This window comes from Aquila chrysaetos, chromosome 2 (genome assembly GCF_900496995.4).
Source record: "Aquila chrysaetos chrysaetos chromosome 2, bAquChr1.4, whole genome shotgun sequence".
NCBI lineage: Eukaryota > Metazoa > Chordata > Aves > Accipitriformes > Accipitridae > Aquila > Aquila chrysaetos.
Genome location: NC_044005.1, coordinates 51,386,601 through 51,403,903, shown reverse-complemented (window position 1 = coordinate 51,403,903; position 17,303 = coordinate 51,386,601). Strand labels below are relative to the sequence as shown.

Genomic DNA, 17,303 nt, shown 5'->3' with positions numbered 1-17,303 from the left:
CCAAAAATTTGACTCTTAACCTTCCCTCGCTACAGACATGATGTATATTGCCTTGACATGCTTCCAAGTAGCAAACATGCAAAACCCTGACCTATAAGCAAAGCAAAGGAAAGAAAAAAAAAAAAAGGTATTTCTAAGAATAAAATTATGTGAACCTGCAGGAAACGGGGAAGAGAAATCTGCCTTGGTTATTTCTGTTTGCCCTCACCTAGGAATTACTTTGCAAAAAATAGCAAATGTTACTCTGCGGAGAAGGAAAAAAAGAAAAGGTATTCTGAGGTGCAAATCAAAAAAAAAGGGAGACAGCAGAAAAGATCATTATTTATTTATTTTCACTCATTTATGTGTCAGATGAAGCTGAAAGCTGCCAGATAGCTTCTTTTCGACAGCTTGAAGTTACTGTTGGGAACAGATCCATGTATGGAAGCAAAAGCAGAAAAGCATAGATAAGCTGAGATCCAGCTATGCAAACCATCTTTAGAGACACTTAAAGGACAAGCACCCCAGCTCCTTTCTTTCTGGTAAATTTAGAGACACTATCATATGAGGGCTTTTTTCCATTCTGCTTTACCCACAACTGCTGAGACTCGGCTGGGGTAAGTGAAAAGCAATTCAAGCATTTCTTGAGAACACCTAGGTATTCGGTTAGACTGACATCCTGAGAAAAGCCGTAAATCTGGGGCTATGGGATGACTCCAATAGCTGGATAGCAGTTAAGCTCTCTGAGTAAGGAACATGACATATAACAGCTTTGCCGCTGGAGGGACAGAAACTTTCCAAGTGTCTGAAACAGGCAAGAGAAAAATGTTGGAATACAAGCATTTTATCACTCATGAACTGGATTTACAGACTGACTGATGTTAGAGCTTCGGCGGACGGAGGGGCAGGAGGGATCGGTGGTAGTTTCCAGTGTCTGAGTCTTTTTGTGTTTCTATTTAGAAAAATTCATAAAAATAGTCAAGGGTTTTTTCTTCTCTGGTCTGTCCTACTTTCGTTTTGAGAAACATGTCTCATTTGGGTTGAGCTGACTGGACATTAGGAAGAGCTTGTTGTAAACGACTGTTGTTTTTCTTGGCACTTGAAGGCAGTTTCTCAATGTTTCTCTGTAGATTTGAGGTTGATTACATCCTGTGCAAGGATTTTTGGTACGGTTTTAACTGCCATTACAGTGTTGTGAAAGTCGACCCCAGCAAAAACAGCTGTGTGCTATTGTGAATATTTCCAAAGCACTGAAGTAATAGCTCTCCTTCCAACTTGCACTGAAATGTGTTAGCTCTGTGAGCTGGGCACTGTCAAAAAAGCAGAGTATACCTTTGGCAGAAAGGCTTTCTCCATGGAAATGTTTTGTTAAAAAGAACACAAAGCAAGCTTTTTGTAGTCTTGGCTTAAAATCTTGTTGGTTTGCAGTGGTACAGTTAAACATGATATTTTTCTTTAAATGTTACAGAATGACATTTGGGTAACAGTTCATGTGCTTTCAGGTGTTATAATACAGTATTCATACTCCCATTGCAAAGCGCTAGGTAAAGCTTTCTCATTTTTCAGGTGGTTAATAGACTGGAAAAAACGTTAGAGCAGGTGAAGTGAAATTATACAGAAAGAACTGAAAATAATATCAGGAATATGACTGAAATTGTAGGAGATTTCCAGAGATACGAAGGATGATTGTAAAGGGAAATTACTAGACCACAAATGTCATAAACATTCCTATTCAAGAATGAAAATGCTTTCCCTTGTCCTTACATAAGAAGAACCTAATGGAAATGTTTTCTTGTAACTCCATAGTAGAGTCTGCAGTCGAGAGGGCCCATAGGTATGCCCCTCATTTCCCCTTATTTAGCTAGCATTCCCACGGATATTCCCACATTCCTCTTTTTTATACTCACTGAAATACAAATCTTCTCTTTGTCTGGTTTCCTCTCAAGTGCTGAAAAGAAAATACTCAGAATTAAGCTGCAGCTGAAATTTGTCTGTGCTAGGCAAACTTTGATTTTTTTTTTTTGACAGGTACCTTTTAAATACATATCATCTGTCCATAGAAATGCTAGCAGAGAAATTAATTTTTATGTAATTGGGGTCAATAGATAGCTTTTTAATTGCTATTGAGTCATTAACAAATAAACCTTTTTGCTGTTATTGCTATGAAAGAACACTTCTGCATTCCACACTCAGATTGCTTCTATTTTCTGTTGGATGTGGTTCTGGTTTATAGGTTGCTGTGAGCCTGCTGATAGATAAAAGCTTTTGCCCAATTTTTCCCTTTTTTTTTTTCCCATCTCTTTGAGGCTATGCGCTTCCCTTTCTCCAGAGACAAAGACTAGCTGATGTACATGGTCCCTGAGCAAGGCATTACCCAACTGTTGTCCTGGGCAGGTTGGGAAGAGGATGGAGCAGGATGGAGCTGAGACCTATTTAATCTGATCTTCCCGTTTGGCCCAGGGCCTGAGGCAGTGTGCCCCAATAGACAAAGCCCTGGTAGCAGGAGTCATCACTGGGTTCCCAGCCCCAGGGCAGACTGTCCTTTGCGCCCCCTCCTTCCCTCCCTCTAGCAGAAGCATTTTCAGGCAGGCTGTGTTATCGCTAATGTTTATTATTATTACTATCAGTGTACTAGCTATTATTAATATTTACTATTGATTAGTCATGGGTATTGCTAGTGTTTGTTTGGTCCCTTGTGCAAAGCTGACGGATCTCATTCGGAGACCCTAGACATGAATATAAATAGTCATATAAAGCATTAGCGATAGTATCACTAACATGTCTTTTATAAGTGACTAGTCATTATGAGTGCTGCAGTCTCCGAGCATCCGCCACGAGGTCCTCCCACGCAGCGTTCTTTGCCAGAGTGCAGGGAGGAGAGGGGGAAGGGGGAGCTCTGCTCTTTCTCACAATCAGACAGAGCGAGGCTGCGAGCTGAGTCGGGGCAGCACGAAACCCAGGACTTGATAACAAGGGCAAAGCTGAGCTCAGTGCTTATTCTCGCTAGCTGTGGACAAGGGTGAAGCTGCCTTCGCCCCGGTGGCACTTGTGTATCTCATGCAAGGAGCCAAAGGCACACAGGACTTCTAGGTGCACTTTGTGTTCCTAAATCTTAGTGGCTTTCAAAAAAACCCAACACACTTGGTTTTCGGACATCAGGTCTGAAGAAGGCTTTGCACCAGACATCCACAACTGGTCTCTGAATTCAGATTTTCTTGTGAGAAGGGAAAGCTGTGTTTGTGGTTTATAGTGTGCCCAAGAAGAGAGCATCCTCAAAACAAATCACACAGGGGAGAACTACACCATGAAGTCGCCCAGTGAGGATTTTGCGGACTGACTCTGGCTTGAAGTAAGCCCACTGTATATTCTCCTCCTTCAGACAACTTCAATATTTTTGTGGTGATTCCTGAAGGATGCAGTTTGGACACTATCTCTGTCTTTTCTCTAGTAAGTCAGAAGTTTGGAGTAGATTCTGGGGACACATTGACAGACTGATCCGCTTCTCTGGCCATATACATTTTAGTGCCTACTTTCTAGAGAAATGGGCTTCATATGATGGCTCTGCCTGTTCCCAGCCTAGAAACCTGCAGATCCATTTGCCAATTCAAATCTGATTTGTCCAAGGAACTGAGGCCTGAAGAATATGATGTTTCAAAAAAATCTGAAAATGGGCAACTTGGTTCTTTAGTTTTCTTGCTCCCCAAACATCATCTTCCTATCCTTGTCTCTCCTCCTTCAAGGTAAGGGACAATGATCTATCTGGGGAGAGTTTCACCAGAGGACTCACAAAGGCAGTTTTCTAGAGGGAATGCATTTTAGGAAAAGTTTGTGTTTGCAGGCTGCAAGCACCACATGTAAATACTGCAGCACGTACTGCAGCACTCACTGCTTGCAATCTCATGCGTAGCAGCACAAGTATGTCCAGTATCTTTTATGTGCACGTGGCCATAATCCTTTTGAATAAGAGTAGAACTTCAGATGGGAGGTGAAAATAACCTGTGGTTTAGAGAAACTGTGCTGCCATTTTTGTTTCACTGTGTTAGATTCAGCCATCCAGCCTCACAAACTTTTTGTTCTTTATAAAAACATTGTGTATAATAACTAACTGCACAGCATGGAGAGATGAGTAAATAACCCTCAATAGCCTCAGCTGGTCTAAATCCAGCTGTCATTTTTTGGTCACTTACAGACATGAACTACTCCTAAATTTCCGTCCCATGATACAAGCTGCCTTCAATGCCAAGCTGGAGTCTAGCTCTTATAAAATAGCTCTGGACGATACTAAGTTTTCAGGTATTCAGCATCTCACTAGCAAACTGCACCATGGTATTGCTGAATTGTGCTCACATGGGAGGAAACCCAGTGCTGGGGTTTGCAGACAAGGCATTCAGCAAATGGAGAAAGCCTCTTTATAAATGCAGGAAAAAATAACCTGAATTCAGAGTTGCATGATCCTGAGCTAAAAGGCTCAGTTTTAGAGGTGGCCAGGTTGTTTTCCCTAAGCGGTTGGCAAGATGTGCCAGCAGGCTAGCTAGGGACATGGCTGCAGAGATCTCCTGCTGTTCCAGTGTGCTTCAGACAGACTCCAGCCATGAGCCTCGCTCTTCAGACCCACCATCTGCTGATCTGTGCTGCTATGGGAAGAGACAAAAACAGGACAGCTTTAAGCAGTGGTGGTGTTTTCTGCCAATTTATAGGTAAAGCAGGCAATTTATGACTTGACATTCATTTTGGAGTTGATCCTTTAAGAAACTCAGCATTATTCTGGCAACACATGAGGGAAAAACACAGCAATGATGCAGTAAATCTGGAGGTCTTCAAAACTCAGTTTATTCTTATCTAGGGCTCCAACCGTCACTGTGATCTAATCATAAATGTATTCTTATTGCATGGGGTCACTGCAAGGCAAAGCTGAAGTTGTTTTGATTTCCATACTTCAACATATTTGGATTTCTTTTATATTTAATGCTGAACTTCCTTCTGAGTTTGGGATGTTTGTTTTTAGGATCTTTCCCAAATCCTTGGAATGCTGAACTCTGACGTTGCTAACATAAAATGCAGGTTTCGGTTTGTGGTATCTCTAGCTGAGCCTTTTCCAGAGACATGAGGTGAAGAGAGGAGAGGCGAGGAGAGGAGAGGAGAGGCGAGGAGAGGAGAGGAGAGGAGAGGAGAGGAGAGGAGAGGAGAGGAGAGGAGGCATACATTTCACTCTGGAAAACTCTACATCAGTTTACTTATGCAGAAAGTTGGGCCTAGGTAGAAGGAAGATACTCACAGAACTGGGATTCTGGAAAATGTCAGGATTTGGGTAAAGGTACAGTGGGAAAACATATGCCCCAGACTAGTCTGGGTTCTACTCAGCTTAACAATGACTAATGACCTGTCTGTAAATACCCAAAGAGGACAAACGCTCAGGAACTTCTTCTGCCAAGGAGTGCTGTTTAGGTATAGATTTTCCCCTACCAGGCTGGGAGATTCAGTGCTTGGCTTGTTTTACTCTCTGTGGGAATATACTATATTGAACAGTGTGTAAAGCCTTTTTTCTACCCTCAGTCTGGCAGTGCTTTCAAGCCCCTCATCCTGTGCAGGCTGAATTTCACCAGAAGTTTTGTCCCTGGGATGTTTCCCAGGTTATCCCACAGACCATGGCGTGCCCTGGAGGTTGCAGACTAATCCTGCATGAAACCACCACACACCATTTCCTGCTCTTCCAGAGAGTTGTCCTTCCTTTCATCGGAACATCAAATTGGCTTTTCTTTCCCTCTTATAAAGCAAAAGCAGAAAACTAGAGGAAAATGTGAAAATGGAAGAATAACAAAACATGGAAAGTGCAGGAACGTGGCCTGCAAAACTATTGCTGCTTTTCTATCCCACCAGCAAGGTTCCTTGAGTCCCTATTGGAAACTTCTGCACATGAAATGTTCCTTTTTTGCTTTCTTCTCCACCTTGAGGTGTGTTGGACACCCTTCTGTTGCAACATGGCTAGAATGGGGTTGTGGTCTCCTCTTTGTCAGCTAGATGGGTCCCTGCAGACTGCCTGGACAGCAATGTGCAAGGAGACAAATGGCATGCTGCCATCTGGGGCTACCTGTACAGCCCCAAGCCACTGGGAGAAGGGCTGGGATCCTTTGATGCAATCTACCTGAAAACACTCTTCCAGGCGACTAGGTCTCCCAGGCTACAGGGAGATCTCACCAAGATGCTGAGTTTTACCTGTAATGTTCAACAAGCATAGGAAGCAAGGGACAGGACATGAACTTAGCGGAGGTGATGGAGGGTCTTGGCCCGCAGTGATTTGGGCAGGGCTTCAGCGTGTCAGGCCTCAGGCAGAAGCCTGAAGAGTCCTGAAGCATCTGAGGGGACGTGCTCGTCCACCTGAGGCAGCTCCGACCACTCTCAAGCTTTCTGCAGCGGCCTAGGGCTTGATGGACCAGTCTTACCGCTTGCCCTACAACCTCTTCACCCTTCCAAAGCAGCTTGCTTTGATGCCTGTTTCCACAAGTGGCAACCATGCATCAAGGTTTAGGCTTTAGCGTGGTAATAGGGAGCCCATCTCTTTGAAGCAGCCCCCTCCCATGCTGATTCCCAGCATCAGCAATTGCCATATCCGCACACTGGAACAAGGAAGCAAAACCAAGGTGACATCTACTTTCCCAGCATCTAATTCTCAGCTCGTTGCTTTTGCTGCAGTTTGGCAAGCATGATATTAGAAATGCCCCATGTTACCTTTTTGGCTTACAGAAAGGCTCCAAGCAGAGATCTTGTGCTTCTGCGCTAGATGCGGCAATAAACATTTGGATTTGCTGCTAGCATGTTGAGACTGCCAACATGTACACAGTAAAAGTAAACCCTTCCTGTGGCCACAGACCACAACATGCTAGTGATCCGTGGTATTATCCTGTTATTTAGTGAGTCATTGTCACTGCTGAGAAATACACACAGTCGAATAAGCTGCTAACAATAACACTGGATGTGAGAGACAAGTGTTTGTTTTACTCTGGTGTAACTTATTCCATATGGTCCTTTAAAGCATTTAAAATGTTAAGTCATTTTGGCCTGCCAACTATTATTTCAAGATGACCCCCTGGATTTAGCTTGCTTTTCAGAGCATAGCTATTTGAAGCTAGGCTGTGAAAGCATCTCCTGTCCAGGATAAATGCCCAGTTCAGGAGCAAGACAGATGTTCTGGATTGCCCTGTATTTAGCTGGATAAGCAGGTCTCCATTTTTATTGATTGTCCAGAATAGTGATGTTTACTGCTGCTCTGCTGCCTGCTGTAACACCTTTCAGATGTAAGCCACATGTTATACCAATGTTCTGGCACAGGGCAGAAGCCATATCCTGACCGAGAAACTAAAATAGGTTTAACTTCCAGCATTTACCTCCCATGTGTGTTTTTCCAAGTTGCTGATGAGCCAAATGTTTGTTGAAACCTTCTAGCAGGTTTTCCAAATCTTCCTGGTAGCGTTAATTGATGGACAAAATACTGCAAAAAGAGAGATATGCAGCTGTGAAAGGTGTCCTCCTTGCACTCTCTGGCTACATTACTCAAAAGTTTAATACAGGGAACTCCAGCACCACAGTGGACCCTTATGTGATGTCCTGCACTTCTGTTCCTGCCGTGTTCTGAACTGGGCCTAGTCCACAGCACAGCTTGGAAAACAAATGCATTAAAAAGTTTCTCTCATTTTAAAATACTTTTTGCCACTAGTTGTGGAAAATAGGTGCTCCGAGAAGCAACTTTCTCAATAACTGAGAGATTTGCTTTTTGGCTTGAGTTGATTTGATATGAAGCAAATTTCTGAGAACAAGAGTAACTGATACTTAGAGCATTTTAGAACCTTGCTGATAACCTCATCCTTCCCCTGAAGTGTGACATATCTCCAACTTAACCTAGACAAAAGTGTTAATCTTGAAGGTTCTCTGCTGTGAGTGTGTATGAGAATCTCTATGATCCTGTGGAGGAGAACAGTGTGTCCAGAACATGCACGTTTTATTATCAGAGAAAAGAAAATTTTGTACTGCCTGCCATTGAAAATCTGCTCGGGGGCTATGATTTGTCTTTTCAGCTACCAATCATTGGGTAAGATTCAGGACAAATCATGAGTATTTTAGAAAAAAATAGTCGGTCCCTTTCTAGACACTTGAGAATCTCCATTATAAATCACCAAAGACCCACCTGAGGATCCATAATTCAGTGACAGTCCTTGCATTTTTAGAGGCTGGGGCAAGCCTGTCTAGGTGTGTGCCTTGCTTCATGTGTGCCTGGACAGTGTCTTAATGTGTTAAAATGCCTGAAGATGTACCCCCATGATAATGCACTAGAAAACTTTTGGCCCTTGACCCTTATCAGTGTTCTTACCTTAAAAATAACTGAGCAGACTATTTTTAAGCATGCTTTGATGCACAGACCTAGAGGAATGCTACAAAACAGGACAAGTTTGTAAGCATTACAAGCTGTGCCACTACTCATGTTTTCTAGACATTTTCTGTCCCTGTTGATAAAAACATACCCAATTTTAACAGTCTTCTCTTTGAAACAGACAGTCTGATTATCTTGAAACATGCCTTGATGTATGCAGCCTACGGAAAATTACAGAACAAGACAAGTTTGAAGACTCTAACCTTAATAAAGCTGATGTTTTGCCAGCACAAACTCCCTGCCTTCATCCTGAGTTGCAGCTTCATTTCTTGTCTTTGGAGTGGATTTTATTTGACACGTGTCCTTTCTTTTGTGGCTGTGACTTGTGCAGAGACTTCACTTTAGCTACTCCTTTCCCCCCCAAAACCATCTACAGGAAGGGACTGCGGTGAGTCAGGTTCTTTGAAGAGCTGGAGGTATGCTGAATGTGGCAGATGTGCGTGGCCTGGTTGACTTCAGGTCACGCCACGTGCACAGGTACCTCATTTGTCGCGTGGCTCCCTGTGTTAGTCGTCAGCCATTGAACTCTTATGGTGCCGATGTCTACTCTTAAGATCCTCTGTAGAGTCAGTCAGGAGAAATGGGGACTTGAACGACAGAGTCAGGCTCTCAAGGAAGGGAAGGGCGGTGTGGTTAGGTAATACCCTTCAGGGGTTTCCTTGCCAGTGGCAGGGAGACAACTCTCGTTAATCCTAAAGCACACCAAGTCCCTCCTGACCCTGAAGGCAAGCTGGACTCAAGAAGGGTGGAAACAGCAGGTTTATTGTCCTGCTTCAAAGTGTCATAATTAAGCACAGAGCTGACCAACAGCCCCCAATCAGTCCCGAGTATGTCACTTGCTTTACCTTATATTCTGGTTTTGTCCTCTTTTTTTCTTCCCAGGTTCTGCTTCTTTACCAAGTCTCTCTCCTCCCAGACAAGCCATCCACCTGTATTTACTTTTCCCTCGCTGGCCCCAGGTTTCCTGACTTTATACACTTATTTGGTACTCACGATACGGTTGCCTTGGTAATTTCTACCTCAGTCAGCAATTAAGCTAGTACCCTGCTTTTGTTATATGCAAGGTTTCTCTTCTCTACTATTTTTCATGCTGCTATCTAGTTAGTGTAACTACTGGTCAGGGATGGTCGGCTGCATGTACATTACTCCTCTTCTTATGATCTGCAGGTTTGGGTAGCTTCTCATACCCTTACTTCATGTTGTATCTTATATAGCCATAAGCCAGGGTTAACCAAAGACACTATTTTGTCATCGCTGTGAAGAGTGCCCAGGTGTGTCCTTGTGCTGTTTCGCATTAGTGTCGCAGTTTGGTCAGGGCAGGCCATTTGTCTGCAAACCTCAACTTGCAGTTCACATTGGGACAGGCTCCCAGAAGGGCTAGGGCAAGGGACCGCCATGGCAGGACCAATGTTTCCAACACAAGCCTTCCTGTACAGCCAGCTCCTGAGAGCGTTTGGGTGAGCTTCAAGGTTCCTATGTCTGAGCACGACAAACTAACGGAAGAGGTTGCTAAGTGAATTAAATGGCTATGAGACTGGAACAAACCTTGACAGGACAAAGCCCAGGTGGGATATATCACAGGCTTCGGAGCAGCTCTCTTCCCCAGTGTCCCACTGGCTAAATGGCTCACCTGCCCAGGAAATTGGCCGCCAGCCTGGAACCAAGGTTGGTCTGCTCCCAGGTTGTGTAAGCTTGGATAGCATTGCTGCCTAGATCTGCTCTCGCAGCGTGGCCTCATTTCCAGTGGTCTGACTGTTTTGCCACACCAAATCTTTGTCCAAAGCCTGAAGGCAGGTTTTCTTTTCTTTCACCCTACTAACCACAACAGTGGTTTTCTTTTTATGATGTGCTGAATGTCTCCTGATTGTTCATCTCTCAGATACATCTTCCTGATGAAATGATGTTGAGAGCTAGGTCACCTACTCCTGATCTGAACTCAGCAGAGGTTTGCTCATCCTGATCTTAAAGCCTTTCCATGACACAGACTTCTCCCTCTCTGCAGACAATTCAGCTGCCTATACCATTACTCTCATAGCTACAGAAAGCTTTTCCTCATGTCAAACTTCAGTCTCCCTGCCTGTAGTTTAACCTGCTGCCTTCTTATCTTATCGACAGTAAGAGTGGGAAACATCTATTCTTTCAGATTTGTGAGGATATATGTCTTCTCTTGACTTGACAGTCTGCATTCCTGCAATGTTTTCTCTTGAATCATCTCTTCTAGACCTCTCACTTCTCTTATTTCTCCCTATTGGTGGCTCTGTAGCTGTTGCCTGCCTTCCTGATGCCACTGGTCATGTAAATACAGCTGTTAACTCTGGAGTCTACTGATGGCAAATAAAATGCCAGATACTGTTAACAGCCCTGGCACAAATACCAAAATACCACACTGGTGTCTTGAGGTGCAGGGGCCAGAATCTTTCTTAATGACTGAGGTGTACATGGAAGAGAGCTGAATGAAAGACGAAGGCCTGTATTCCCATCAACCCTGCTAAGACACTGGTCTACTAAACATACAGCTGCCTACACACCAGTGGACTGGTTCTACTGCCAGATCTCTGCTCTCTCCCCATACGGTCACGCTTTCCCATCCCTGCCGTTCCCCCCCTACCTGCCACCGCACTGTCTGCACTGCTAGAGCAGGAGGTGCAGCAGCAGCCAGGGAATGCTTGAACCCTGAAGTCCCTGCTCTGCCCCGTCTCCCTGATCTCCAGCCTACACACAGAGAAACACCACAGCAGCCCATGTTCCCGGACTGACGGCTACAGTCAGGAAATTGTCTCACCCGCTGAAGACATAGGAACACTTGCAGAAGAGCAGGAGTTCATCTGAATAAGCAGAAACGCAGAGGGAAGAAGTCAGAGCTTGCGCAACCTGCGTTAGGAAACATCTGCATGCATGCGCACACACACACATCCATGTCCCTCCTGCACATACAAACCCAGGGATACAGCCTCAGAACCTGAACAGTTTTGCCAGAAGCTTCCCATAAGAGCAGAAGATTTTTATAAGAGACTTGGGGATTTCTAACCACGAGGCAGGTGGTGGCAAAGGATGCTCTTCAATTGTTTTAAAGCATCATCACAATCCAGAAAGCTGTGCAAAATCCGTTTAGCTCAGAGCAGCTTTTGAACAGACCATGTTTGAAATTCCAGGCGGGGAACAGACTGGCACGTGACAGCACGGGGAATTTGAAAGGAGAATCCGGTCTCACAAACAGTGCAGTTTCATTTCTCCAAAATCTCCAGAAAAACCCAAACTTATAACCATTAAGTAATCCGGAAGTTAAATCTGGTTTTCTTACGTCTCTCTCTTTTTTCGTTAAATTCTCTTTACACGCAGGGCTTCCATTACTATGTTGAGGACATGCAGCATTGGTTACTGCCTCACTGCTGCTTGAGCGTGCAGCACAGAGAAGACAAGCGTTTCTAGTCTATACATCTTCAGAAGTGCAAATAGAGCAAACTGTGCCAAAATAGCAAGATTTGTGTGTGCACCAGTGGGAGTCCCAGTCCATTGGACTCACATCTAAGCTCTAAGCTGTGGGGGGAGAAGTGAACCAGGATAAGAACCATGCTGTTGCCTCAGCTGTTGCAGGGACAGAGTCAGCCAGGAGCGAGGGCACATACCTTCTCCAAGGTGCCTTGAGGAAGACTGAGGAGCACAGAAATTCCCAGTGCCATGGGTCCTTGTGGTCTAAAATTGACTGCTGCGTGCTGATAACAGTGGACAGCATGTTCCTTGGCTCTGCTCGATCCCCGGGACTCAGGGGCTAATGTCTGGTGGAGCTGGTCAGTGCCGGAGGGACACCTAGCCAGGCAAGGACACTTGGAGGTGAAACGAGGCAGAGCTGAGACAGAGGGTGGTAAAGTCAAAGCAGCAAGGAGGCAAGATTTCTGACCACTCTGCAAGGACAGCACAGATTAAAGCCCATTATAGTGAAGACAAGTTTCCCTTTAAGGGAATTCATTTCACATCTTCTTGCCTAATGGGCTTGGTTTTTGCAAGGTGTTCCAGCAGCTTTCTTGACCTGGAATATATAAATAAAATATAATTAAGGTGCTTTATGCAGCTGAGGTCAGTCACTTCTCACTTGTAATAAAAAAGTCTATTTTCCCTGGAATATCCAGCCTCACTCAGGGCTGGCAAACAGATGGTACAGAGGAGGCCAAATTACCTTCACAATCAGGGGCTGCAGCCGGAGTCATGCACTACATCCAATTCACCCTGTGTCTCGCACTGACAGCAATGGGAACCTTGCACACAGATCAAATGAGGGATATGGCCTCATGTGAGATGGGAGCTGCTGAGGAAGGAGCACAGTCCTCAGTTTGCAGGACACGGCTCCCAGATCTTGCCACATTATCATGGTATTTGCACTTTTCTCTTAAAGTCCCAGCTTCTGGAGTCATATGATTTCATATTACTATTGCATCTCTCTTCTTTTTTTAACTTACTTCTGATTACCAAGTAAATTGGAAAACATCAAACCTCTAGGTTTCAAAAGCAGAAGGCAAATCCAGAGAACACATTTGTTGCTTTTTAATTCTGGATTTGGGGGGATTTTATGTTTTTTTCCAGCCAAATTTTTTCCAGGCCAGGGCAACCTTGGGATGGTGGTAAAAAGAGCTGGAGCGTCAAGTGGAGAGTGCCAGTGCCCGCTCAGTTGTAGTGCTGCCCCGGGGCCAGCACACTGCAGCTCCATGGCCCCTTGCAGGACCTTCGTCTTGAGGCAGCAGAGTCCCAAGGCTATTGCTTTCACTGGGAAATGCATTTCAGTTGATGTTGCATCTGCATTTTTAGTTCTTGTATTCTGCAGTTTTGTAGCAGGAAAACAAAGCTTCATTTTTTTGGTGGGAAAAGATGCTAAGGGACAGGCAGTTCAGCAAGGGACATCTGGTCCTTCATTTTCCAGTGACTCAGACTAGGAACTGGTTTTTGCCTGTGAAATGGGGATGGGAGTGAAATGCTAGTATTAGCATGCACTGCTGTTGAGACAAATGACAGCTGCCGGAAGGCTTTTGAATTTCTACTCCTTCAAGAGGAGTAAGGAGACAGTTTGCACCTTGCACATCGCTTACATTAAGCCCAGATGCTGAAGTCATTCTGCGCACACATTGAATTTTTCCTGTATATCCCTGATGACCAGAAAGCAGTTTTTCAAAAAGACAAGTGAGATTCTGAAGCAGAATTTGAAGAGAGGAGTGTGTGGCTTGTTTTGCAGACTAGATATTTGCAAAATACATGCAGCTCTCCCCATTTCCAAGCTCCCTAAATTCATGCCCAGCCCCTATAACTGGTTCCTCTTTCAACCCCCACGTGGCAGGTGGTTTCCAGTGCAAATACTCTTTTGTGTCTGCCACACACAAGCAGTGGTCTGCAAAATTTGGCCAGTCAATGCTTCTTCCAGGAAAACTCTCTCCCAAGCTGTTAAATGCTATGCTCATCAATTAGTGCTCCGGATTTGTTGTTTAAACCTGCATAAAACACAGTATAGAGCAAGTACTTGGGGAAAAGCTCGAAAGCAGCACAAGCATGGTTTCTCCAGTTACCTCTGCGGGCTCCCAAAGCATTGCAGTGAGAGCAAACCATACAATGCCAAGTTTTTCACAGGCGTGCCAAAACATCCCATTGAGCACTGCCTTCTCCCTGGGGTATAGTCTTTACTCTCAGTTTTCCAGGCATGGGAGACACCTTCCACATCCAAGACCTCTGGCTGGCCAATGGACAACTGTCACACGCTCAGACCTCCCTGGGACCTTGGAAACAGCTAAGGACCTACTGCCTGGAGAGCTCAAAAAGAAGTGTACGAAGTCCAGCACGCAGAACTGCCCTTCCTATTCCCTGCTGTGACCCACTCCATCTGCCACATTTCTAAATGTCTGATTTCTCCTCCTAACAGCAAAGGCAGGTTTGAAGGTGACAGTGAAAGTGAATGCTCAAATTGCTGGAAACTATGTTTCTGAGCATCTTTTTTAGAAACGCCACTCTCAGGGATCTCCAGGTCTCTGCCAAGAACATGCAGAGGAGAGCCAGAGAAGTGGGCGCATGCTCAGGTCTGCTGCAGTGAGGAGCAAAAACAGATGGATGGCAAGCCAGAGGTGACATCCCATCTGCTCCTGCAGGATCTCTCTGGCATCTCCTGTGGGACTCAAGGAAAACCATGACCAGAGACAACTAACCAGTGAGGACTCACTGGTTATACTCCAGCATTATCTGAACCCACAAAAGCTGGAGCAGAGACCAAAGCATCCCACTGAGGAGATGTTCCAGACAGGGCCAAGAAAGGGTGGTAGGACAGCTGCTCGGAGGTGAGCATGCTGTGGCTGAGCTGAAGCTCACCTTGCCCTGACCACTTGTCTCTTTTAGAGTGAATATAAGGCCGGAATTTTTCAACCAAGAAATACCTGAGGGTTTGTGTCCCTCTCCTCTAAAAAGTGCAGGAGCTCATATGTCTGTTTTCCCAAGGCATTGAGCAGATAATTGGCCTGCACCATTCTGTCCTGTGCTCGAGACTCCACAGTCCACTAACCCCAGCCTTTGCAGGAAGGAATTGTCTTTCTGTTCTGCATACGTAGACAATACCCAGAAACCTCCTCCACCAACTGTGCAAAGAGATGCAGGCTGCTGTCGGAGGGAGCTGTGGGTGTGCATGAATGAATGAATGAATGAACCATTCGTTAGCTTTGGCATGAGAACCTCCATGATTTTGAGACTACCAATTAGTGGTTGTAAGCACATTTGCAATGGTAGGTGTTCACTTGCATGACTGCAAAGAGAGACAAGGAAGGAAAGGTAGCTGGAGCAAGCGACCACCTCTCCCAGCACAGCCCAGGCTGCAATCATGATGAAGCATGAATGTACCCACACCATGACAAACTTGTTGTGTCAGGACATGAGCATTCTTGTTGCATTTTTTTTCTGGAGCACTGGGCAGAACCAGGAGCATTTGCTCAGCTTGTCCAGCAGATTTCACAGCCCAGGTGGAGCTCTAAGCTGTTACAGCTACCACTTCAGCTAGCTTGGCTGAGAAAAAGCAGTGTGAACCATAGCCACTGCAGTGTGGAGCAGTCCTAGCACACAGTATCTCCTCCCATCATTTGGGCTCACTGTTTCCCCTACTCCCCACCGTCCACTCTTTCTTTCAGAGCCCAACTCCTCCTTTCTCTTGGAGACTGTGAATGATGAAGGTCTGAATGTGCCTGGAAAGGGGTGTGTGACGGACTGGGGAGTGGGGGACACCTTCTTCCAGCCTCCCAGCCTCATATCCCTCCTAACCAGTCCCTTTTCAAGCAGATGAAAGCTGCTCTCAGATGCAGGTGGGTTAATGTTGCATCTCTGCCTCACGTCTTCTGTCCCAGTGCCATTAAGGCTGGGTGATACAAAGGGTTCATTTGCATGGACTAATGAGCAGCACCACAAACACTGACAAACTCTCGTTTTCCTCAGGTCCCCTCAAATGTCACAGAAATCCCTCAGCTGAAGCAGCCTTTCTGAGGTCTCCAAAGGAGGCACTGGGAGAGAGGAACACGCGCTGCAAGCTGCAGAGAGAGGTGGGCTGGGAGAGGCTGGGGACAAGCCTGGCTCTTCAGAGAGCCGCTCACCAGCGGATCCCCATTAGCAGAGTTAATGTCTTGGTGCTCCAGAGGAGTTGTGTACCATATTCAGTGAACGAGCTGGGAAGTAGGTCAGCAACATGACTGAGGGAAATGGGGAGCTTTAGGGAGAACTTCATGGCTGACAGCTAATTAAAATCTGAGTTCCGCTGCTTACTGTTGCAATGATTAAATTTCAGTGTGCAGGGTGAAAAGCAACAGCAGGGATTGTGTTTGCTGCAACCATGCCAATTTTTTCTGCTCACACTATCCGTTTGCCATGCCAGCTTGTGCAGCGCCTTGCGTCCTGCAGCCACTGCCAAACCAAACGCCACTGACACACATCCACTGCTCTGCTCGGGTCCTGGTCAGAGCACAGCGCTGTGCACACTGTGGACATTTAGTTGTGCTCATTTTATACCAATGGCCCTGCTGGGAGAATTGAGTCCCATCAAAGTACCACACATGGCCACACGCAACCTTATCACTCCTCTGAAGAGTTTTAAATGAAAAGAGGTGAGACAGACAATCAGAGTTAGCTACTGGACTCAAAACCACATTTTTTTCGAAACCAAATTCTTATTTGGAAATACCTTTCATCCCATGTGTAGGCAATTAGCTCTTAAAGTGAGACCAAATCTAAATAATATCAATAACAGCTGCAACACTAATAACAAGTAGCTGGTTTGTTGGTTGGTCAGTTCATCACAACATTCTTTACAAAAGAGTTTTGTGACATTGTCCATGTCTTACACCTCATCTTGAACAGAGAAATTTAGTTTTCCATCTCTGCTGAAGGCCATGGTGATGCAAAAAATCTTTTTAAAAAAAGGAAAGAAAGGAAGAATAGCACAAATGAAATCCAAAGGTAAAATTCTGACTTGCTGTCTTGCCAGTGGTGACAAAAATTACAGGCACAGCCAACAAGGTAAGAGGGAGAAGGTGTAAGAGGGTGCAGGAGCTAGAATAATGGCTCTGCTTCTCCACAGTTCTTGTTGCACCTGAGGACGTGGGTGTAGAGGGCTACTCAAGGTCGCTGGGTACTTGTGACTACCAGTGTGTGAGTTATTAGCTTTGGTCCTACTTTAAGTTCCCAAAGCCCCAGAGTTTTGCCTGGAGGGGGGGGACAATGGGTTCATCTGCTCCTTGCTGGAGCCAGCGCAGGGTGGAGGAGTCGTTCGGGCATGGTGAAAGGGGAATTGCGCCCAGGAAGGACACTTGGGCCAGCCTGAGGTGCAGCGAGTCCTTCTGTGCCAGGCTGCTGGCTCCCCGCAGGACCGCCCCGACTCCGATGACCCTCCCGTGGGGAC

At 45.5% G+C, this 17,303-nt stretch overlaps 1 protein-coding gene across 1 annotated transcript in view; it reads left to right on the top strand.

Annotated features, from left to right (window-relative positions):
• The first annotated feature begins 513 nt into the window (after window positions 1–513).
• The window catches only part of SLC8A1 (solute carrier family 8 member A1), a 144,772-nt gene continuing 127,982 nt past the window's right edge, over window positions 514–17,303 (top strand). Inside the window, exon 1 of the mRNA XM_030041947.2 lies at window positions 514–596. Within this exon, the coding sequence (XP_029897807.1) occupies window positions 544–596 (53 nt within the window). The 5' untranslated portion in view covers window positions 514–543. The remainder of the gene's footprint in view (window positions 597–17,303) is intronic.